This window comes from Squalius cephalus, assembly GCF_949319135.1.
Source record: "Squalius cephalus genome assembly, chromosome: 6".
In the NCBI taxonomy this organism is placed as follows: Eukaryota; Metazoa; Chordata; class Actinopteri; order Cypriniformes; family Leuciscidae; genus Squalius; species Squalius cephalus.
The window spans coordinates 21,037,071-21,062,085 of record NC_137127.1 but is presented as its reverse complement, the minus strand read 5'-3'; the positions used below and the strand labels follow the sequence as shown (position 1 = coordinate 21,062,085).

Genomic DNA, 25,015 nt, shown 5'->3' with positions numbered 1-25,015 from the left:
GATACTTTTGCATCTTACTTTTGATGGTGGTCGCTATGCACTATCATTATAAGGACATTTTTGACATCCCCTTTTGTGGTCTGAAAAAGGAAGAAAGGCATTAGAACACCACCAGGGTGAGTAAATATAATGACTTCATTTTCATTTTTAAGTGAACTATCTTTTTAATATGCAATTAAAGTAGGATGTTCTATGGTGCCCTTGCTTTGTCATTTTTGGTTCTTAAAGGGGTGGTTCGGGATTTTTGACATCGGACCTCATTTTTAAGTCAGCCTGGTTGTTATTCATCAGTGGAGACATTTTTTTTTTTTAATTATCCAGTCCTTATATTTGGATAGTTAGCCGATGCTAGGCTAGCGCGAGTCAATGGTATATATGTTAGCCAGCCATTAAAAACCGTTTTACCCACTCCACAGTGCACCAAACGCAAATCAATTATAACACTAGACTATCGATGCAAATGTCCGTTGAGAGAATAATGTTAGAAATCAAACTTACCTTTCATCTCAATGATCCCAAAGGAACTAGTTTCTCAGCAGCTGCAGAATTTTACTTTGCTCCGGTTAGTAATGCGGCAAAAAGTAAACACAGAACACCCCCTGGGGCCGGTTTCACAAAGCTATTTTAGACCGGTCTATAGTGTTAGACAAGTCTAAAATTTGCTCATAGACAGTCTAATGCAAGTTAGACTGTTTCACAAAAATAAAGACTGACTTAATTTAGACCAAAAAAATTAGACACCTTACCCCCAGGCTAACTTAGGTCTAAGACTCTATGTTACCTTGGCAACCAGCAGTAACAATGAGTTACATTACAAACTGCCAAAAGAAAAGGGAAAATGGCTCATAATTTAAACATTTCTTCTCGTTACTAACGTTACATTCCCAAGTAAAATGTCCTTGTAACTGTTAGGGCCGTTACATAGTCAACGCGAGCAACGATCGACGCGCTCTCTTTCATACGCAGTCACGGGCGATGCGTGAAATGCAATACACCGTGACTGTTCAACCGTCTATTTCGCTTCAAACGCTCGCTTTATACGCGCGTCTTATTCGCCTTGGACGCGCGAATGGATTCAAAATGTTCAAGCGTCGAACTAGACGCGATAGACGCGAATTTGACGCTCTATTCGCGTTTGGTGTGAACGCTGCATAATAACAGGCTGCGATGTCAAGATTGCAATGCTGGAATGTGTGTGTGTATGTCAGAGAGAGAGATGGGACGGGCGCGATCGAACAGTGGAAACATAAAAACATACTCCGTCATTTATACTCCTCCAACAAACACATATTTCCCGCTGGGGTAAACTCTATGGGTAAACTGCACTGAGCGGTTGAATGCGCTTACTCGATCCGCCATGTTTTTTGTTTTGAAAAGTGTCTTATTTTACCCAGAATGCATTGCAGTGTAGTCCTACTTAAGATAGTCAGAGTCTTAAGTGCTTTGTGCAACGGTCTGATTTAGATGTCTATCTGAAGTCTGGGGCCGGTTTCACAAAGATAGACTTTGACTATGGCTTAGATATAGTAGATAGTCAGACTTCAGATAGACATCTAAATCAGACCGTTGCACAAAGCACTTAAGACTCTGACTATCTTAAGTAGGACTACACTGCAGTGCATTCTGGGTAAAATAAGACACTTTTCAAAACAAAAAACATGGCGGATCGAGTAAGCGCATTCAACCGCTCAGTGCAGTTTACCCCAGCGGAAAATATGTGTTTGTTGGAGGAGTATAAATGACGGAGTATGCTTTTATGTTTCCACTGTTCGATCGCGCCCGTGCCATGTCTCTCTCTGACATACACACACACATTCCAGCATTGCAATCTTGACATCGCAGCCTGTTATTATGCAGCGTTCACACAAACGCGAATAGAGCGTCAAATTCGCGTCTAGTTCGACGCTTGAACATTTTGAATCCATTCGCGCGTCCAAGGCGAATAGGACGCGCGTATAAAGCGAGCGTTTGAAGCGAAATAGACGGTTGAACAGTCACGGTGTATTGCATTTCACGCATCGCCCGTGACGCTTTGCGTATGAAAGGGAGCGCGTCGATCGTTGCTCGCGTTGACTATGTAACGGCCCTAACAGTTGCTACAAGGACATTTTACTTGGGAATGTAACGTTAGTAACAAGAAGAAATGTTTAAATTATGAGCCATTTTCCCTTTTCTTTTGGCAGTTTGTAATGTAACTCATTGTTACTGCTGGTTGCCAAGGTAACATAGAGTCTTAGACCTAAGTTAGCCTGGGGGTAAGGTGTCTAATTTTTTTGGTCTAAATTAAGTCAGTCTTTATTTTTGTGAAACAGTCTAACTTGCATTAGACTGTCTATGAGCACATTTTAGACTTGTCTAACACTATAGACCGGTCTAAAATAGCTTTGTGAAACCGGCCCCAGACTATCTACTATATCTAAGCCATAGTCAAAGTCTATCTTTGTGAAACCGGCCCCAGAAGCGCAGGTAAATACACTTGCGTCATGTGTGTACCGGCTCACTCGGTTGCCTAGGTAATCAATATCACTCCGCTGCTGCTGTAGACAAGGCTTATGATTAACTTACAGGGAACAAATTATAACTAATGCAATGTGATGAAAGGTAAGTTTGATTTCTAACATTATTCTCTCAACGGACATATACATCGATAGTCTAGTGTTATAATTGATTTGCGTTTGGTGCACTGTGGAGTGGGTAAAACGGTTTTTAATGGCTGGCTAACATATACCATTTGACTCGCGCTAGCCTAGCATCGGCTAACTATCCAAATATATGGACTGGATAATTTAAAAAAAAAAATTTCTCCACTGATGAATAACAACCAGGCTGACTTAAAAATGAGGTCCGATGTCAAAAATCCCGAACCACCCCTTTAAAGGCTCCCGTCCCTATTCACTTTTGTATGGAAAAGAGCAGCTCAGACAGTATGCAAAATTTCATACAGGTTTGGAATGACAACTCAAGCAACTCATACAGGTTTGGAACGTCATAAATGTGAGTAAATGTTATTTTTGGAGAACCATTGTGTTAACTGTGAGATGGAAGACATTGACATACACAGTAAGGCACAAAGGGATAAAACAGGGAGTTTAAGGTTTGGCATCCTCCACACTGTCTTATTCATTCACGGAAACCTTCACAGAAACACAAAGCCACACAAAATACTCATCCACTTTAGCAGACTTTGGGAAAATGTGCAGCAGAACTAACATACAAAGGGCTCGTTCACAGAGCAGTCAGCTTGTTCTGTCGTCTTGTTTAAGGCTGAATGGGGGAATCCACCCATTTTTGTGCTTTTTGATGAAGCTTTGAATTTTGCTATGGAAATGTGCTCTCTACACACACACATACATTACACAGACATAAACACTCTCAATTGACTCTTTGCTAAGCCCTGCCTTAGAACGTCACTGACCACACCTTAGCAACTATTGCCATTTATCAACCATGAAATGAGGTGTTCGTCTTTTCAGTTTACTGTGATAATGTACACTACTGTCCACAAATTTGGTGTCAGTAAGATTTTTCAAAAAAAAAAAGGATGCATTAAATTGATCAAAAGTGACAGTAAAGACATTTATAATCAGTGTTGGGGCGGGGGGTAACACATTACAAGAAACGAGTTACGTTATCAGATTTCTCTTTTCAAATAACTAGTAAAATAATACTTTTAAATTTATAACAAAATACAAGTAACGCAAGCTCCTTTGTTTTCTAATTTATTCACTGACATCTCTCCTGTCCCATTATTGAGAAAAGTAACGCAATATTGTAACATTACTTTTAAAAGTAATTTCCACAACACTGTTTATAATGTTAAAAACAGATTTATATTTCAAAAAATGCTGTTCTTTTGAGCTTTCTATTCATCAAAGTATCCTGAAAAAATGTATCACAACTTGCACAAAAATACTGACACCACAATCTGACTCCGATTCCATAAATCAACATTGATAATAATAAGAAATGTTTCTTGAGCAGCAAATCATCATATTAGAATGATTTCTGAAGAATCATGCGACACTGAAGACTGGAGTAATGATGATGAAAATTCAGCTTGGCATCACAGGAATAAATTACATTCTAAAATGAGAACTAGAAAATAGTTCTTTAAAATTGTAATGCTATTAATATTGTAACAATATTACTGTATATTCGATCAAATAAATGCAGCCTTGGTGAGCATAAGAGACTTCTTTCAAAAACATTTAAAAAATCTTACCGACCTCAATCTTTTGAACGGTAATTTAATTTCTTTAAAGAAAATTGCACATACAAATATTTAGCATAAATCACAATTATTTCCAGTCCATGTAATAGGCTACCATTCAATCCATTTGTCCAACCTTAAGAGCACGCTTTACCGCAATCCGCATGAATGTTATTTTAAAGCTTGCCTGAGCGAGCAACATTACACAAAGGGGTCAGACAGAGCTTAGCAAAGTATCAATGATGTGCACTAGAATACTAAACATGTGCATAAACACTGGCTATCCTGGCTCATCCCACGAAAAAAACCAATTGACTGTTTTAGTGCAGTGATCAATATGGAAGTGTGATTTAACAGCTTGGCACCAGGTGGCAGTAGAGAACACATAGCAGCGACATGATTGACAGGTAGAAAAGGGCGAATCCAGCCAGCTGGGTAGAAGGGGCGGAGCGAAGGGGAGGTGGTCCCAGGGAGAGCAAGGCCTCAACCAGCCTGAACACACAAACAACCTCCCCTTTCAGCACGTCGCCCGCTGAACACAAACTATCCTGCCCGCAGAGAGGAAGATGAACATGAGTGTTCAAATAAAACACAGTGAGAGGTTGATGGGATGTGAGATGGTTTTAAATTGGAAGGGAATTGGGGGAGAGAGAGAGAAAGAGTTAGTGGTATTAGCTCTTAAACTTTTAGAGCATTAGAGGAAACAGGAAAAGATGTTAAAAGCCCAGTTAGTTTTGAAGAAAACACCAAACGTCATGTGTTTGAGAAGCCATTTCTTAATTTGATTTATAAAGATTAAAAACTCTTTTTCCATGAAAAAGGAAACAGCTTGAAGTGTAGGAGACCAAGTCTACCTGAGGAACTCCAATTCTGCGGCACGCCTCTAGGAAGTTCTCCACATTTCGTCGACACTTGGCCATTGTCAGTTTGGGCTGGAAAGAAAAAGAAAAGATGAAACTATGTATTCCTATGCGCAAACACAAACATACATAAAAACGTATAAATGAAGTTATGAGCAAAATAAACCCCAAAAGTCACTCACCACTGCCGGTGAGGGTACATGGATGCTCGGTATGGATCGGGGACGCACGTGGTTGGCCAGATGGCACAACACTACCCCGTCAGTCAAAGCTGCCCCAAGATCAGTGGGTAAAGACACCTTGAGTCGACACTCAATATTCTACATGAAGGATGAAAAATTAAGACTTACAGTATTTTGAATTATATATGCTTAACAGGACAGCATAATACAATATAAATGAGTTTAATATTTTATTAAACACACATGCATACACATATGAAACAATACATAAATAACTAATGGATAACAAGAAGAGGAGGGTACCCTTCTCAGCTGCTCTATCAGTAGTGCCTCCTCTCCCGTTGGGGCTGGACTCTGTGTGGGAGTGGCTTCCACTGGCTCCGCCTTCTGTGCGCCTGATTCTCCTGCAAAATGGTCACATATGCCATTAGAAATACGTCACTGCGTAATTACATGAGCAAGTTCTAATTAGGAATGATGATTAACTAGTAAAAGCACAACAGTGACTGCCTACTTCAGAGAAATTTTATTATTTAAATACTATTATAGTATTTATTAATATTTTAAAATAGCTTTCATTTTTTTATTTTCAGTTTTCATTTTTAATTTTAGTTTAAGTATTAGTAATTTTGTTATGTTTTTCTCTTTTTTTTAAATGTCTCTATTTAGCTTTAATTTATATTTCTTTCAGTTTGTCATTTTAGTACTTCAACTTAAACTAATTTTCAGTTAGTTGCCAATGCAACATTTCTAATTTTTATTTTAAAGTTGGTCATCTAATATTTATATTTTATTTCCGCTTTCTTAAATTAACGACAATGATTTTTGATAGTTTTAGTTAACAATAACAACACTGCCACCGTTTCATTGATTTTTTTTTTTACTGTATTTTTTACTGTACTGTACTTCTCATATTTTCTCCATACGCATTTCAGAAAATCCTTTAATTAAGAGTTCAAAGACAAACCATCCAGCTCTGAGATGAATTATATCAACACGTGATTTAAAGCACCTTTTTTTTTTAATGAAAATGAACATTAAGGCGGCAAAGGTACAACACTGTGCACTTAAATTCTTTCATGAGGGTTAGGAAACAACGATATCGAATGATTAAACATTAAAACACAAATCTACTGACTACAAGTAATTGATAAAACACATTTTGTTCAGAGGTTTATTACAAAACATTCAAATATTTAGGCTGACACCGATTTGTGCACTTAATTTACACTAGGGGCTTTTGCATCGGAGGAACCTTTTCATAGTACCTTAGAACTACTATAACTATTAACCCACTTTTTGGCATGTTTGCACCACAGGAACTGGGAACGATTTCAGTTCTAGGAATGCCTTTTGGGGGAACTAAATTAACTTTCTTTTTGAAAGAAAGTAATACTTTTTATTCAGCAAGGAAGCATTAAATTGATCATAAGTGACAGAAAAGACATTTATAATGTTATAAAAAAAAATATTATATTTCAAATAAATGCTGTTCCTTTGAACTTTCTATCCATCAAATGATCCTGAAATAAAAATGTATCATTGTTTCCACAATATTAAGCAGTACAACAGTTTTTTAAATATTAATAATAATAATAAATGTTTTTTTATTATGCAGCAAATCATCATATTACAATGATTTCTGAAGAATCATGTGACACTGAAGACTGGAGTAATGATGCTGAAAATACAGCTTTGCATCACAGGAATAAATTACATTTTAAAATATATCAAAATAGAAAACAGTTATTTTATATTGTAATAATATTGCACAATATTACTGTTTTTGCTGTATTTTTGATCAAATAAATGCAGCTTTGGTGAGCAGTAGAGATTTTTAAAAAACAAATCTTACCGACCCCAAACTTTTGAGCCGTACTGTATACGAATCATGATTAATCATGACATCACAAATTTCCCACAAAGAATGACTCAGCAATGAGCTGCATAAGGTAAACAAACCTTTTTTCTTCTCCTCTCGCTGACTCAGGCGGAACAGGTAACTCTCAGGTCGCTGGTTGAGGCCGCGGGAGGGGGACGGGGCAGCAGGGCTGGGGTAAGTCGGTGACTGGAGGGCTGCAAAACAAGCAAAACATTTGTCAAAAAGGGATGTGGGGCAAATAATTAAATAAATAAAAAAAACAGCAGTAAGGAAAGAGAGAATGAGAGGAGTTCATGATTTAAACGAATACATACCAGTGGGTGACAGTGAGGCATAATCTTCACCTTGCTACAGAAGACAGGAGTTCAGTTGGAGAGAAAATAAGAAGTGAAAAAGGTCAAATGAGTTGAAATATCAGATAATGAACATTGTATCTGTGGCATGCGCTTTAAAGTGAACTCTAGGTGTGAATCTCAAAAAGAAATAAGTAGCCAATATCTCTTGGCAGTTTTTGTAAGATTTGCCCACAGGTGACCTCACTTTATATTACGTTTTTAATGTGAGAACTTGCAAACCCTAAATAAATATGTACATGATCAGCTGAAATCCTAAACAGGTTTCCAGCATAATTTCCTCAAAGAAACTTGTCATATTCATTCTGCATGGATATGACAGGGTGTTAGATTGGAGTGCAACCACAATATCTTTGTTGAGTCAAATTTTCAAGAAACATCCACAGTCAACTTATTTGCATCTAGAGGCCGATCATCTCCAGGCTCTTGCAGTTCAGTACCTGCGGCATACAGGACGATGGGGCGACGGATAAAGCGGGAGACACACACCCATCCAGCGGCACAGCAGAGAGAGACTAGCCAACCACAAAGAAATGAGGAGAGGATAGAAATGAAACGAAAGGAGAAATAAAGGACGAAGGTAGGAAATAAATAGAAGGTTTGAGAAAGTGTAAGTGTTTTGGAAGCGTCAGATTTCATTGTTTAATACTGAAAATACTGCAGGAAACATATCATGAAGAGGAAATATTACAGCAGTAATGCATTAAATAAGGTTTAATTTATTCTGAAAATGCTGAATGTTTTCTTGAAGGAGTCAGCTTAATAAAAATATAATAAATAAATATAAACACATTAATATAAATGAATACATTCATATTAACGTTTAATACATGTTTTTAGAGTAAAATGATCAAGAAACAGCCACAATAAGCTTATTTGCATCTACAGAAATAAAATGAAGGCAGATCACCTGTAGGCTCCAAACAAACTAATAAATATTATTTATTATATATTATTTAAAATGTACTAATGAAACTGTGAGAAGTTTTGCAACATGCAACAGTTTAATACAAACATTTCAGGGTTCATTCATTTTCCTAACCCTAATGATAACCAATACTAATTGTGATGCTTGACTTAGCAAACGCCACTAACAAAAACAATTTATGCCAAGTCCCCATTTTGACAGCAGATAAACGTGTCTGTGTGTCTCCTTCACCTGTTTGTGAGGGTCTGGCCTCTTCTTTATAGTGTTGGTATCTGTGTCTATCTCAAATATCAGTAGAGGCTCAAACTCACTCTGACACAGATAGAACCAACATATATGAGAGAGAGAGAAAGAGAGAGAAGTAGAGAAAGAGACAGAAAGTAAAGGGACAGACAGGGAAGCAAAAAGAAGCAGGGCAAGCGTATTAAAGATGCACACTAGGAAAAGCATCTAAAATTAAAGGTGCATTCAGTAAGTAAACAAAGTAATAACTATCAAATACAAAATATAATGTGATTACTAATATATATATATATATATATATATATATATATATATATATATATATATATATAAATAATGTGATTCATTTTTTTATGGGTAAAAATTACTAATTACTGAGTGCACCTTCAAAACATGTTAGCAGTTCAAACTGATCAGAAAAGCAGTTTTAAATGGAAATAACCTTAAATCGAGTTAATACATTATGCTAAGTTCTTAAGACATTTGTTAAGGGAAGAGAACACACAGTGAAAAAGGAGATGGAGGATGGCGCATGATCTGAGCTGATTGGCTCTTACCATGAAGAGGGCGGAGTCATCGGTGTGAGTGGACCGTCGGGAGGGGTACAGACTCTGGGGTGGGACAGTAATGCATATGACAACAGACTCTCTCTCTCTCTCACACTCACACACACACACGGATGGGGAGGAAGTGAATGTGCAAATCTGAGGATGAGACTCACCTCACTGTCTGTTGGACTGAGCTTCGTAGGGCTTGGAGTTGATTTATGCTGAAAGTACAAAGAAGACAGAAAATTGTCTTCCCATCATGGTGGCATGGTGCATAATTTGGGAGTTTTCGACTGGGATTTGGAATACTACAGATCAAATTTCACCCATCAGAGCATCTCCATGTATCTCAAAGTTAATGTTTCTTTTTCAAATCCAACATTATTTGATATTATTGCTGCAACTTTTATTATACTAATATTAAATTGTGTTGACTACTGGCAAAACTTTAGCAGCCTAAAACAAGATTTAATAGCTATAGATTGCTGCAGGGATGACGTATTTTTGTACAAAAAGTTTTGTTTTAGGCTAATAAAATTTTGCCAATAGTATTTTGCTAGGCCAAAACTTTAAACAAGTTCCATCGCCCTGAAGTCAATGGGTTTTTTGAATGCCTGAAATAAGGTCTGTGGTTGTCCCTATGACGTTTGGATCTGTTGTTTGGTTCCAAGAGGGGAAGTTGAGCGTGCTGACGTCAAATGGTGATTTATGACTGTTTCACCACCGGAAGCCCGGGAAACTATAAAAAGGACACCTCAACGCAGAAATAGAGACTTAAGCTGTGACTGTGCACTCTGTGTTTGTTTTGTCAGTGAACCAACATTATCTTGCCGACCCTATTTTGGTTCATTCATTCTTGAGTTGTTGAAAGCATTATCATTGTGCTTGTGCTGGATGGATGAAAAGGGATAGGTAAGTAATGTCATGTGATATTTCTGTATACATACACCAGGTTAGGGACATGTGCCACCTGCTGTATTTTTGGTTTGGTAGTTAGTATATGGTAGATCCAACATCTTGGACGTTGAAGATTTTTCGTTCTACCTTTTCTTCTTTAATAGACAGGTTAAGTTAAAACAGGTTAGAAAGATTTTGTTGTTTTCTTTGCTTTGGCACTGTCCAGTTCCCTTTGTCCTCCCCATACTCTGTGTATTTGAATTATTGCCTGTGTGTATATAGATATTTTCCTTTTAAATAATTATTTTCTTTAATCTTCTCCACATTTTGTTGATCATAGCACTCAGAAATAAAGTTTCACCTGCTCTGCCATTCCCTCTTGCCTTATTCCCTCTCCCAGTGTTTTAATGATAGAAATTGCCAAACAGTGATTTAATGTTGCCCTTCCCACTCCCTAGACCAGGGGTGGGGAACGTTGATCCTGGAGGGCCATTGTCCTGCAGAGTTTAGCTCCAACCCTAATCAAACACACCTGAAGCTAATCAATGTCTTCAGGATTACTGAAATTGCAGGCAGCCGAATGTTTTTTTCAGGGTTGGAGCTAAACTCTGCAGGACAGTGGCCCTCCAGGATCAACGTTCCCCACCCCTGCCCTAGACCTTCAAATCCAGGGAAAAGTTGTAAGTTACAGTGGTCAACACAAGCTCAAGATATTTTCACGTTTTACTCTACAGCATAAAATACATCAGTAAAACCTTCTTGAAGACCTGTGTCTTCACTGCAGCCCTCTATTTGGCAAATACAATTCTAGCAAATTGCGTGTGTGTGTGTGCGAGTACCTTAGCGTAATTCATAACAGCATCTCTTTGTACTGATCTTTTCTGTCTCTCTTCCTCGTACCGCTGTGCCGCCAGCTGAGCTTCTCGTCTCACTTTCTCCACACCGCCACCAGAACCTGACGCCACACTAGCAGACCGCTGATAGACAGAACCAGAGTAAAACCACTGTTCTGATTTACTGCATCATGAGGCATGTATATACAGCGACTCTTACCTGGTTATGAGTGTATGAAGACGTGACCGCTGTATCTGAAACACCACTGAAGAGAGAACAACAACTGTTAGTGACAACGCAGATGACTATTCTTTTTATTTTAGTTTTTATATTTTATTTGATGTACTTTTTGACCCTTTTATGTTACTTTCCTGTATAACTGTTTTTTGCCTAACATTTTATGTTATTTGTATTATATGATTACATGTACACAACTTATTTAATATTATAATTTATTTTATAGTATTATATATAAAATTGTATACATGTAATCATTTAATACAAATAACAAATATATATATATATATATATATATATATATATATATATATATATATATATATATATATATATATATATATATATATATATATATATATATATGTATATATATATATATATGTGTATATATATATATATATATATATATATATATATATATATATATATATATATATATATATATATGTATATATATATATATATACAGTGAGGAAAATAAGTATTTGAACACCCTGCTATAGATAGATAGATAGATAATTTATTGTCCCTCAACGGGAAATTTGTTCTCACAGATTATCATACAGCACACGCAACTGGCATGTAACAGCAACAACAAAACACATGTAACAGCAACAACAAAAACACAAAAAGGTGAATGTTCAACTTTGTAGCCTATTAAGGATTGAAATTGCAGATGGTACAAAGCTCTTTTGCAAGTTCTCCCACTTAGAAATCATGGAGGGGTCTGAAATTGTCATCGTAGGTGCATGTCCACTGTGAGAGACATAATCTAAAAAAAAAAAATCCAGAAATGTATGATCCACAATGTATGATTTTTTAACTATTTATTTGTATGATACAGCTACAAATAAGTATTTGAACACCTGAGAAAATCAATGTTAATATTTGGTACAGTAGCCTTTGTTTGCAATTACAGAGGTCAAACGTTTCCTGTAGTTTTTCACCAGGTTTGCACACACTGCAGGAGGGATTTTGGCCCACTCCTCCACACAGATCTTCTCTAGATCAGTCAGGTTTCTGGGCTGTCGCTGAGAAACACGGAGTTTGAGCTCCCTCCAAAGATTCTCTATTGGGTTTAGGTCTTGAGACTGGCTAGGCCACGCCAGAACCTTGATATGCTTCTTACAGAGCCACTCCTTGGTTATCCTGGCTGAGTGCTTCGGGTGATTGTCATTTTGGAAGACCCAGCCTCGATCCATCTTCAATGCTCTAACTGAGGGAAGTAGGTTGTTCCCCAAAATCTCGCAATACATGGCCCCGGTCATCCTCTCCTTAATACAGTGCAGTCGCCCTGTCCCATGTGCAGAAAAACACCCCCAAAGCATGACGCTACCACCCCCATGCTTCACAGTAGGGATGGTGTTCTTGGGATGGTACTCATCATTCTTCTTCCTCCAAACACGTTTAGTGGAATTATGACCAAAAAGTTCTATTTTGTTCTCATCTGACCACATGACTTTCTCCCATGACTCCTCTGGATCATCCAAATGGTCATTGGCAAACTTAAGACGGGCCTTGACATGTGCTGGTTTAAGCAGGGGAACCTTCCGTGCCATGCATGATTTCAAACCATGACGTCTTAGTGTATTACCAACAGTAACTTTGGAAACGGTGGTCCCAGCTCTTTTCAGGTCATTGACCAGCTCCTCCCGTGTAGTTCTGGGCTGATTTCTCACCTTTCTTAGGATCATTGAGACCCCACGAGGTGAGATCTTGCATGGAGCCCCAGTCCGAGGGAGATTGACAGTCATGTTTAGCTTCTTCCATTTTCTAATGATTGCTCCAACAGTGGAACTTTTTTCACCAAGCTGCTTGGCAATTTCCCCGTAGCCCTTTCCAGCCTTGTGGAGGTGTACAATTTTATCTCTAGTGTCTTTGAACAGCTCTTTGGTCTTGGCCATGTTAGTAGTTGGATTCTTACTGATTGTATGGGGTGGACAGGTGTCTTTATGCAGCTAACGACCTCAAACAGGTGCATCTAATTTAGGATAATAAATGGAGTGGAGGTGGACATTTTAAAGGCAGACTAACAGGTCTTTGAGGGTCAGAATTCTAGCTGATAGACAGGTGTTCAAATACTTATTTGCAGCTGTAGCATACAAATAAATAGTTAAAAAATCATATATTGTGATTTCTGGATTTTTTTTTATTAGATTATGTCTCTCACAGTGGACATGCACCTACGATGACAATTTCAGACCCCTCCATGATTTCCAAGTGGGAGAACTTGCAAAATAGCAGGGTGTTCAAATACTTATTTTCCTCACTGTATATATATATATATATATATATATATATATATATATATATATATATATATATATATATATATATATATATATATATTAGGGATGCAACGGTACACGGTAAAATCCCGGACCGTTCGGTCAGCCCTGCACGGGACAATCTACCCTCGTGTCCCGCGGGACTTCGGTTTTGCCATTGAGTTCGCGCTGATCCTTTTAGGTTTTGCTTTAGGCGCCGTTCACATATCGCGCCTAAAAACGCGTAGAAAACGCTAGGCGCGCCGCGTTCTCCTTTTTCCAAAGCGCTAGGGCGGTTGCGCTCCGGAGGCGTCTGTCGTTGCTAAAGCAACCATCAGCTGCGCTCTGGTTGGTTCTTCTACCTACGGTGCGCTTGCGGTATTCTGAAAAGTTGAGAATTTTCTCCACTGCTGGGGACATCGTTAGTGCCAACCGGCCTCGCCTTGCACCAGACAGTGTTGATAGACTCATCTTTTTGCACAAGAATCTCTCAATAGTGGATGAGTAAATAACATTGCACTTTGTATCCTGAATGCAGTATTTTTTTATTATATTATTTTGCTCTGCTTTTTTTTTATTCAAAGCACAAGCTAATTTATGTTTGTTAAAGGTAAAAGTGCACTTTTTCTTTCACATTGATCACTTCATATACCAGTTATCAAGGTTTGGAATTGGGATCCACTTGAATATTTTGAAGTGTGTTTGTTTACATTTTGTATTTCATATAAGTGATAGTTGAAGAGGTTGTATTACTTAGTGTTGTTCAGTACAGACTAGAGTGTTAATTTATTCCATACATTGATGTTCTTCCTACTGTGACATTCTGTTTATGCTCATAAGAAAAATAAAACATATTTTTGGGATGAAATAGCAGTCTCTTTCTGCACAAAACATGTACCGAAACCGAACCGAGACCGTGGCCCAAAAACCGAGGTACGGACCGTACCGTGGACTATCTGTACCGTTGCACCCCTAATATATATATATATATATATATATATTAGGAACACCATACTGTGTTTGACCCCCTTTCGCCTTCAGAACTGCCTTAATTCTACGTGGCATTGATTCAACAAGGTGCTGAAAGCATTCTTTAGAAATGTTGGCCCATATTGATAGTATAGCATCTTGCAGTTGATGGAGATTTGTGGGATGCACATCCAGGGCACGAAGCTCCCGTTCCACCACATCCCTAAGATGCTCTATTGGGTTGAGATCTGGTGACTGTGGGGGCCATTTTAGTACAGTGAACTCATTGTCATGTTCAAGAAACCAATTTGAAATGATTCGAGCTTTGTGACATGGTGCATTATCCTGCTGGAAGTAGCCATCAGAGGATGGGTACATGGTGGTCATAAAGTGATGGACATGGTCAGAAACAATGCTTAGGTAGGCCGTGGCATTTAAACGATGCCCAATTGGCACTAAGGGGCCTAAAGTGTGCCAAGAAAACATCCCCCACACCATTACACCACCAGCCTGCACAGTGGTAACAAGGCATGATGGATCCATGTTCTCATTCTGTTTACGCCAAATTCTGACTCTACCATCTGAATGTCTCAACAGAAATCGAGACTCATCAGACCAGGCAACATTTTTCCAGTCTTCAACTGTCCAATTTTGGTGAGCTTGTGCAAATTGTAGCCTCTTTTTCCTATTTGTAGTGGAGATGAGTGGTACCCGGTGGGGTCTTCTGCTGTTGTAGTCCATCCGCCTCAAGGTTGTGCATGTTGTGGCTTCACAAATGCATACCTCGGTTGTAACGAGTGGTTATTTCAGTCAAAGTTGCTCTTTTATCAGCTTGAATCAGTCCGCCCATTCTCCTCTGACCTCTAGCATCAACAAGGCATTTTCACCCACAGGACTGCCGCATACTGGATGTTTTTCCCTTTTCACACCATTCTTTGTAAACCCTAGAAATGGTTGTGCGTGAAAATTCCAGTAACTGAGCAGATTGTGAAATACTCAGACCGGCCCATCTGGCACCAACAACCATGCCACGCTCAAAATTGCTTAAATCACCTTTCTTTCCCCTTCTGACATTCAGTTTGGAGTTCAGGAGATTGTCTTGACCAGGACCACACCCCTAATGCATTGAAGCAACTGCCATGTGATTGGTTGATTAGATAATTGCATTCATGAGAAATTGAACAGGTGTTCCTAATAATCCTTTAGGTGAGTGTATATAGTAGGGGTGACCCCGAATAGTCGAAGATTCAATGCTTCGATTGGAGGAGCCTGATTCGACTACCGATCTCACGGTCGAATCTTCGCAGAGGTGTTATGAAACAAGGATCATGCCACTTTGGCTATATGAGGGCGCTCAATGTCTGATTTCACATAGAACTACCGGTTTTCTGTCAATACGTTAATATTCAGCCTATTATGATAATGCTGTATATAAAAATGTGCAAAGAAAGAAGCTTTTAATAAATATTTTTTAACGTGCGTGAATAAATCCAAACACCCCGTGACAGATTTAAATTTCACTTTCAATCCGTGATCGACAGAGGAGCGTCTTGGCGGCAAGGATTTAAATCTTTAACAATGTCTGGGATAAGAAAATCTAAAGTGTGAATGTACACCATCAGAAAGGATATTCTCTAAGGCTGGATTTAGCATCAGGAAAACCATGATCGCACTTCTGCCGGCCAACGTTAACAAGTTGGTTTTCCACGGGACATTCTAAAATGCTTAACGTGAAAAAAGCTTTTAAAACGCTTAAAAAAGGCACTTTAACGTGGCTTAATGTAGCCTATGTACACAGTGCACACTTTATTAAGAAACCATACTATGTGCAGATAAGCAGATGAACCCAGAATATGAATGCAATGCGTTCCTCCTATAGTAAAGCATTTTCTTTACATAATTTGATATTTTAATTTAACTGGTTTAGGAGATTAAGTCGTTAAACATTTTTCACGTTAAGTGTTTTAGAATGTATTTTATCCAAGCGCACAAAAGACTCCAACGGACACAGACAGAGTGAAAGACTGGATTTTTTCTCTCGATCAGGTAGGGTACAAGTGATTTGAAAACTTTTCAGCCGGTTCTAATTTGATTTTTGGACGCTGTGAACATTTTTAGCTAAAAAGACTGCCACTCCAGTTTAGCATTTATTGTTGTTTCTGCAGTTAAAAAGACAAAGTTGAAAATTCTGGCTACTATCGTTATTTTAATAATTTCCTTATTTTAATTTTATTTATTGATCTGTCAGGGTTATCTAATCTAACTATCTGTGGCTTGTGTTTTGAATATATGTTCCCCTGCACTTTAGGCATTTTGCACACATTTACTCATCTTTTGACTTGATTCTAATTTATTTCGGTTTGTATTTTTATTTATTAGAAAGGTATATTCTGTTCTAATTTAATTTAGTAAATTAATTGTTTATTTTTTCGGTGCATCGATGTTGTGCTGTACTTAGAGCCTGCTCGCACAGGTAATTTAGCCGATTTAATTTGATTTGCATGTGAAATGCAAATCCTGTCTGCAGTGTGGCCTTTCTGGAGTTATTTATGTTATTTCTTAGTTTTATTGATCCAAAATGTTTTTATACATTTTCTTCTATATCTTTGTGTGATTTTCTGTACATCGCAGCTTTGAAATGTTAAAGCCCCGCCCCCAGCCCCACCCCCACCCCCATACACATGATTCGACTATTAGTCGACTATAGGCAAGACTTGACGATTCTGATTCGACTATGAAAATCCATAGTCGGGGACACCCCTAATATATAGTTATGACAGCGTAATTTGGTCAGTACCGGTTATTTAGGGAGTTTTGACGTCTTGGGTCATCAGTTCTTAAGTCTCTGGATGGGCTGGTCTTCACAGGTGAACCCTGAAACAAGTTAAAGCTATCATAAACCCTGTGGTAACTAACAACAAAATCAGAATCAAAATCAGCCATTACATACTAATACGCACCTCTCTGGTGATTCGTCTTTCAATGTAGGCCATAAACTGAGAGCTGAGGCTGACTGGCTCCGCCCGTCTACGACTCCTCCCATCCTCCTCATCATCATCCCCTGTACAGCTGTCGATGAAGTCTATCTGTTCAAGCTCTGCGTCCACTACAGAAAGAGACAATAAAGTGCTTAAAATACACTTAACCATGGTAAAAAATTATTGTAATACACAGCTTCTCGTGGCTTTTCATTAGAATTTAGAGTCCATTTCATAAATGTAAATGTCATCTCACTTGTGCCATTGGTCACGTGAGACCCCGTCCGATGATCCTCACGTTCTCTTTCTCGTCTCTGTCTTTGCTCTTTGGTGATTTCTGCCACTCTCAAAGGCAAGTCTGACAACTCGTCTGAAGGCTTTAAGAAGGGATAGATGGGGGAAAAGGCAAAACAGATTTAATTAAAAAATAAAATAAAACGAGCAATACATAATGGAGTTGGACAGATTGGATTCTTGAATGAGTGACCTGAAAAAAGCACTTGCCTCATTTCCTGACCACCTCTTGTCTCCGCTGTCCACACTGTTAAACCCAGAGTCCAGAGCTCCGTATGGCCGACCGGAATACAAATCCTCTACACTGAGAGACAGACCAGAGAGAACAACATCATATCATCATACTGCTCCATGAGGAACAAACACATAGAAATAGTCTAGTAAATGTCTGAAATAACTGTAATAAGCAATTAATTTCTAACACACATATCACCTTACAAGAGATAAAATATAGTCAAGTCAAGTCAAGTCAAGTATATTTGTATAGCGCTTTTCACAATACAGATTGTATCAAAGCAGCTTCACAGTATTAAATTAAAATAATACAACACGGTTTGTTTCTAGTGGAATTTATTGATTGATAAAATTAAAATTAAATATCCCCAAAATATCCCCAACTGAGCAAGCCAAAGGTAACAGTGGCAAGGAACCGAAAAACTCCATCAAGTGACCTAATGGTGACCTGAAACTCCATCAGGTGACCTAATGGAGAAAAAAAAACCTTGGGAGAACCCAGGCTCAGTCGGGGGCCAGTTCTCCTCTGGCGTTTATGAACTAGAGACCGGATTTAACTGTAAGATTAAAAATATTATATGAATGCCTGGCTGAAGAGATGCGTCTTTAATCTAGTTTTAAACTGGGAGAGCGAGTCTGAGCAATGAACAGTATCAGGAAGGCTATTCCAGAGTTTTGGAGCTAAATGTGAAAATGCTCTCCCTCCTTTGGTGGATCTGGATATCCTAGGTATGACCAAAAGCCTTGAATTTAGTGATCTTAAAGAGCGCGATGGATTATAGGGCGATAGAAGATCCGTTAAATAGACTGGAGCTAAGCCGTTTAGGGCTTTATAAGTCGGGACTTTATAGGTAACAAATGTAGTGATGTTAAAATCGGTGTTATATGATCATATTTTCTTGATCTAGTAAGAACTCTAGGGGCTGCATTTTGGACTAACTGTAGCTTGTTTATTGAGGATGCAGGACAACCAGCTAATAAAGCATTTCAGTAATCTAGACTCGAGGTCATGAATGCATGAACTAACTTTTCTGCATCAGAAACTGATAGCATATTACGTAGCTTAGCAATGTTTCTAAGGTGGAAAAAGGCTGTTTTTGTAACATATGAAATATGATTTTCAAAAGACAGGTTGCAATCTAGTATAACACCCAGGTCTTTTACTGTAGAGGATAAAGTAACAGGACATCCTACTATGTTAAAGTTGTATTGTGAGAGGTTTTGTGGGCGGTTTTTTGACCTCTGTCTTGTCTGGATTTAATAAAAGAAAATTACGCGTCATCCAGTCTTTTATATCTTTAACACACTCTGTCAATTTGGATAATTTAGCGTTTTCATCCGGCTGTGATGAAATATAGATTTGAGTGTCATCAGCATAACAATGGAAACTAATTCCATGTTTCCTTATAATATTTCCAAGTGGCAGCATATATATTGAGAATAATAGAGGGCCTAACACAGATCCTTGCGGCACTCCATAGTTTACTGGAGTTATGATCGATTTTTCTCCATTTAAATAGACAAAATGGTAGCGGTCAGATAAGTATGATCTGAACCTGCTTAATGCTTGTCCTTGAACACCAGTATAATTTTGTAGTCGATCTAAGAGTATTGTGTGATCTATAGTATCGAACGCAGCACTAAGATCAAGTAAAACTAATATTGAGATACAGCCTTGGTCAGAAGCTAAAAGTAAATCATTTGTGATTTTAACAAGCGCAGTTTCAGTGCTATGGTGCGGCCTGAAACCAGACTGAAACTTTTCATAGATGTCATTTTCTTGCAAGAAAGAGCCCAGTTGAGCAGACACAACCTTTTCTAATATTTTAGACATAAATGGAAGATTTGAAATGGGTCTATAATTTGCTAGGTTATTATGATCTAATTGTGGTTTCTTAATGAGTGGCTTTATAACTGCCAATTTAAATGTTCTTGGAACATGACCTAAAGATAAAGATGAGTTAATAATATTGAGGAGAGGCTCTTCCACTATAGGTAACACTTCTTTCAGTAGTTTAGTTGGTATAGGATCTAATAAACATGTTGTTGTTTTAGATGAAGTGATAAGTTTATTTAACTCTTTTTGTTCTATAGTTGTAAAGCACTGTAATTGTTCTTGCGGGGTGATAATTGAGGCTGAATTATAAGGCGCAATTGAAGATTGAACATTTACATTGTGGTTCTGATGCTTTCTATTTTCTCAGTGAAGAAGTTCATGAAATCATTACTACTAAACTGTAACGGGATATTTTGTTCAGGTGACGCTTGTTTATTTGTTAGTCTAGCCACGGTGTTAAATAAAAACCTTGGATTGTTTTGGTTGTTTTCTATTAGTTTGCGGAGATGCTCAGCCCTGGCCGCTTTTAGGGCCTTTTTATAACGTGACATACTGTCTTTCCACGCGATTCTAAAGACCTCTAAATTAGTTTTTTTCCATTTACGCTCTAAATTACGGGTTTCTCTCTTTAGAACATGCATAGTATTGTTGTACCATGGTGCTTTAATTTTCTCTCTGACCTTTTTTAATTTAATGGGTGCAACAATATCCAATGTTCGGGAGAGAATGGTGCTCATAGTGCTAGTTAATTCCTCTAGTTCATCTGTTTGTTTGGGTTCACTGAGCAGCTGAGACAGATGAGATAAGCAATTTGAGAAATTATCTATGGTGGATGGAAGGATTGTTCTGCCTGGTCGAAAACGCGGCGCAGCATGACATATTACAGCAGTACGTAATATGCAAGTTACCATGTAATGGTCAGTAACATCATCACTTTGTGGAATGAGATCTATATCGGTTGGATCGGTTCCATATGATATAATTAAATCGAGTGTATGATTAAGACGATGAGTGGGACCAGTGACGTTTTGCTTGACCCCAAAGGAGTTTAATAAATCTGTAAACGCAGCCCCTAACGCATCATTTGAATTATCTACGTGTATGTTAAAATCTCCAACAATTAATGCTTTATCGACATTGACCAATAGATCTGAGAGAAAATCTGCAAACTCTTTTAGGAAATCAGCGTAAGGCCCTGGCGGTCTATATACGGTAGCCAAAGCTAGAGATAATAGGGATTTTTTTCTTACATCTGAGAGCGTAACATTTAGTACAAGTATTTCAAACGAATTAAACTTGTCACCTGTTTTCTGGGTAACATTAAGAATATCTCTATAGATTGTTGCAACACCACCGCCACGACCAATCAGACTGGGCTCATGCTTATAACAGTATCCTGGTGGAGTAGACTCATTAAGACCGAAATAATCATTTGGTTTAAGCCAGGTTTCAGTAAGGCAAAGTACATCTAAACTATTATCTGTGACTATTTCATTTACAATAACTGTCTTAGGTGTGAGTGATCTAATGTTTAGAAGACTTAGCTTTAGAAATTGTTTTTGTTCACTAATAGCGAGATTTTCTGTTTTAATAACAATTAGATTTATCCTAGATCCTGCAGTAGATTTATTATTTGATCTCACTAAACGAGGAATAGACAGTTTCTATGCAATGTTCTACACTAGTATTTATATCAATTAAGTTGGTGCAGCAGAGACTGTAATTTGGACTTTTGGTTACTAGTCAAACGGTATTTAACATCTTGGAGATGTTATCAGACAGAAGATCTGCTCCGATTCTACTTGGGTGTAAGCCATCAGCGCGGAAGAGCCTAGGACGTTCCCAAAACCGATTCCAATTATTTACAAAGAGCAGTTTCTGCTCATTGCACCATGACATTAACAATTCATTTAGCGCAAATAATCTACTGAACTTTTCATGCCCTTGTCGGTACGTGGGAAGCGGTCCAGACACAATGATAATTTTTTCAGGCGATGTGCTGCGTACCGTCTCGATCAGGCTCCTGAAGTCTTTCTTCAGAACCTCCGTCTGCCGCAGCCTGATATCGTTCACTCCCGCGTGCAACACGACGGCTCCGACACGCTCGTCACCGTTCAAGATCTCGGGTACACGAGCCAAGAACACGAGCACCAGGAAAGCAGTGAGTGCGCACCTTACTTTTACCTAACGTAGCGTGGACGTGCCGGACGATGGAATCGCCGATGATCACAGCATCGCGTTCCGTTTCGCGAAGAGGGGAAAAGCGGTTCTGGGTGGAGATCTCGAAAACCGGGAAGGGCACAGAGATTCTTGCTCTGGTCCTGGCCCGCGTCTTCCGCTGCGGAACCAGCCAGGCTTCGTGGTGGCGTGTCGGAGCCGGAGTGAATGAAACCATGGCTGATCGTGACCTAGGCGCTCGGGACCAATGCTGAGAAACGCACGGAGTAGACGAGGTCGGGGTCAGCGGATTACTAATGTTAGTCACTGATTTGTGTGCATCGGCGCGTGATGTTTCAAGAGCTAAACGCCGGTCTCTCATCGACGCATCGGCGCGTGCTGTTTCAAGAGCTAAACGCCGGTCTCTCAGCTCGGCTTGTTTCTCTAAAGGGTCGCGGATCTGCTTCTCTACAGCTTCCAGCTCAGACTGCACCGCGTGCAGCTCGAATGTGTCCTCACCTGCACCAAAAAGGTAGACAACATACATCTGATATATTCGCCATTTTAACAGATGGACAGTAAGTTAGCAACGACGCTACCAGTGATGCTATCAATATTAATACTAATTTATGACTGAAGTCTTGGATATAATCCGTCTTTTTAGTGGTACGGGTGTAATGTAGACGCACGATAGGCGAGAAAATGTTCGTTTGTAAGTGAGTGTAGAGAAGACGCGCTCAGCCGTGACCCACAGGTGAAAACCGGTGTTGGATCACTAATCGGTTTGAGACACGTCTGCTCAACAGTCCGTGTTGTAACTATGAGGTTTGAGCAGCAGTGCTTCTCATTGAGGAAAAGTAGAAAATGTTCGTTGTAAGTGAGTTTAAAGAGAAAAATCACGGATTATGAATCAAATCGATGGAGCTCCAAACACAAAACAACGCGTTGAGACCCGACGCATACGCAGATCAACAGGCAAAATTATGTCAAAATGCCCGTCTTTGGCCATATAGTACAAATTTCAAAATATTTCTAAAGTGGTTTTAAAACACGTTTCTTACTGGCCCAAATGAAAGAAGCCCACTCTCTAATCTCTGTGAACTTCGTTTTCTAGGCTTGAAATAAAAGCCTTGAGTCTTTCTTTCCATCCAAGTCTGTTTGGTTTTGTTTTATTATTTAATTTCCACCAAGCAAAACATAATCTGATAGCTGTGGGTGGTTTCTTAATGGCACAAATCAAAAAAGCCTATTCTCAAGTCTCTGTGATATTCTGGTGTCTAGATATGGCTTGGGTCCCTCCTTCAGTGTAAGTCTATGTGATATTTTTTTTCCACCCTTTTATTTTATTTTATATATTTTTTGTTTACTTTTATTGCAACAGAGCAAACAATTGTATGATTACTCAAAAAAAAAAATTTAACAAAATTAGCTATCGTATGAACATGGTTCTGCCACTTGAGAAGTTTGATGTCCACCTCACTTCATCTACCGTCATCCGGTGCAGCAATCTCTCCTCTCTTCATACCTTCATTGCAATCATTCCAGTCTTTCATTCAATCTGTGTCTTTTCCTTCCCCTCCCTTCTTATCTGCAAAATCACCCTGCTCTGTGTGTCCTCTGAGAGACACAGCCGATAAACATTGGCTCAAATTGGATGTGGGTGCGAGTGAAAACCAGCGAGCACATCAAAGTTTAATCCACATTATGCCCACAAAGCCCAGTGAAATGAAGTACGTTCTCACCAGGATCCAAAGGGCATTGGTCTTCTGTCGTAGTCTGGAAGGTCTGATGCTGCTTTACATGCCTCCATGTTCAGATATTTAAATATATGGATCTTTCCCTTTATACAGATCTGTAGGAAGATGCAGAAACACATCAATAAACATGTTTCTCACAATTGGGGTGGGCGATTTATGACCAAAATCTTATTTTACGTTATAAGAAATTTTATTTCATGGTAAAATTATACATCAATATATTTTTGTTATTAAAAATGAGAACAAAGAAGCAAATAACAAACAATAGGACAAATACAATATAACAAATGAATTTAAAAATATAAATTTTCATTTATTTAACAGAGATTGAATAATCAAGTATAAAAATAAATTCCTGCATAGTCTTCACTGTATGAATTAAACATAAATTGATACTTACTAAAGCTACAAAAGTTATTCATTCAAAAGTAAAGTTACTTCTTTCTTCTGTTTGATTTACTTTAACGACACAGAGCAGCAGGTATATTAGGCTGCTGCCACTTTAAGACCGAATGCACAAATCCTTACTGATACACATCTGGTTTACAGCCAACTGCTTACTTTCACTTGAGATATAATCGACTGTGTTTACTGACTGTGAATACTCCACATGATGGGTATTATGCCATCATTGTGTGTGTATTCGGCCACTGAGCACAATAAGCCATGACAGAAAACTGAATTCGCGATCACATGCTGAGAGACGCAGCTTTCCGCGCACACGCTTGCGCTGTGTGTCAGTCAGCGCAAGCACCGCATAGTAGGGCTGGGCGATATGGAGCAAAAAATATATCTCGATATATTTTGCTATATCTCGATATACGATATATATCTCGATATCTTTACAGGAAAAATAACCCCCCAAAAACTACTGAAAAAACAAATATGCCAAATACTACAAAGTCTTTTTTTTATTGAAGTGCAAATAGTAGGCAGTTCATGTAGGAACAAAGTGTTTCTGCGACATTTAAAAAAAAAAAAAAAAATCCCTGTATACAAAAATAATAATTTAACTGTAAAATAAAGGAAGAAATAATACATATTGCACTATTTTTAATAAACCTGTATATAAATATCATTACTAATTTTGGCAAATAAATTAAAAAAATGCCATATATCCCCCAAAAACTGCACAACTGTAGAGTAAAACATTAATTTAAAAAAAAGTTATAAAAATGCGTCTAAAAACTGACATGATTGTTACAAAATCACACTGTCTGGGGCCTCTGGGGAACTCAGAACAACTGCTAGCATAAAGTTTAAGGTAAAAATAACTGCCATTAAATTACAGTATCTTACTACTATGCAATTAGATAAACTGTTCATTCATTACATCACTTTACCT

At 38.3% G+C, this 25,015-nt stretch overlaps 1 protein-coding gene across 5 annotated transcripts in view; it reads right to left on the bottom strand.

Moving 5' to 3' along the window:
* Positions 1-25,015, bottom strand: part of lrch3 (leucine-rich repeats and calponin homology (CH) domain containing 3) — a 50,319-nt gene that overhangs the window by 7,152 nt on the left and 18,152 nt on the right. Inside the window, exons 6-21 of one of the 5 annotated variants that reach the window (XM_079873954.1) lie at positions 23,656-23,765; positions 17,896-17,989; positions 17,648-17,768; positions 17,374-17,519; positions 17,211-17,287; positions 11,157-11,202; positions 10,943-11,080; positions 9,380-9,427; positions 8,647-8,727; positions 7,928-8,002; positions 7,449-7,482; positions 7,215-7,328; positions 5,556-5,656; positions 5,253-5,390; positions 5,065-5,142; positions 4,258-4,758 (exon numbers count right to left, since the gene is read on the bottom strand). In XM_079873954.1, the coding sequence (XP_079730080.1) occupies positions 4,561-4,758; positions 5,065-5,142; positions 5,253-5,390; positions 5,556-5,656; positions 7,215-7,328; positions 7,449-7,482; positions 7,928-8,002; positions 8,647-8,727; positions 9,380-9,427; positions 10,943-11,080; positions 11,157-11,202; positions 17,211-17,287; positions 17,374-17,519; positions 17,648-17,768; positions 17,896-17,989; positions 23,656-23,765 (1,599 nt within the window). In that variant the 3' untranslated portion in view covers positions 4,258-4,560. Of the gene's footprint in view, positions 1-4,257; positions 4,759-5,064; positions 5,143-5,252; positions 5,391-5,555; positions 5,657-7,214; positions 7,329-7,448; positions 7,483-7,927; positions 8,003-8,646; positions 8,728-9,215; positions 9,270-9,379; positions 9,428-10,942; positions 11,081-11,156; positions 11,203-17,210; positions 17,288-17,373; positions 17,520-17,647; positions 17,769-17,895; positions 17,990-23,655; positions 23,766-25,015 lie in introns of those variants that run through there. The other 4 variants (XM_079873955.1, XM_079873956.1, XM_079873958.1 and 1 more) reach the window with 4 other exon arrangements.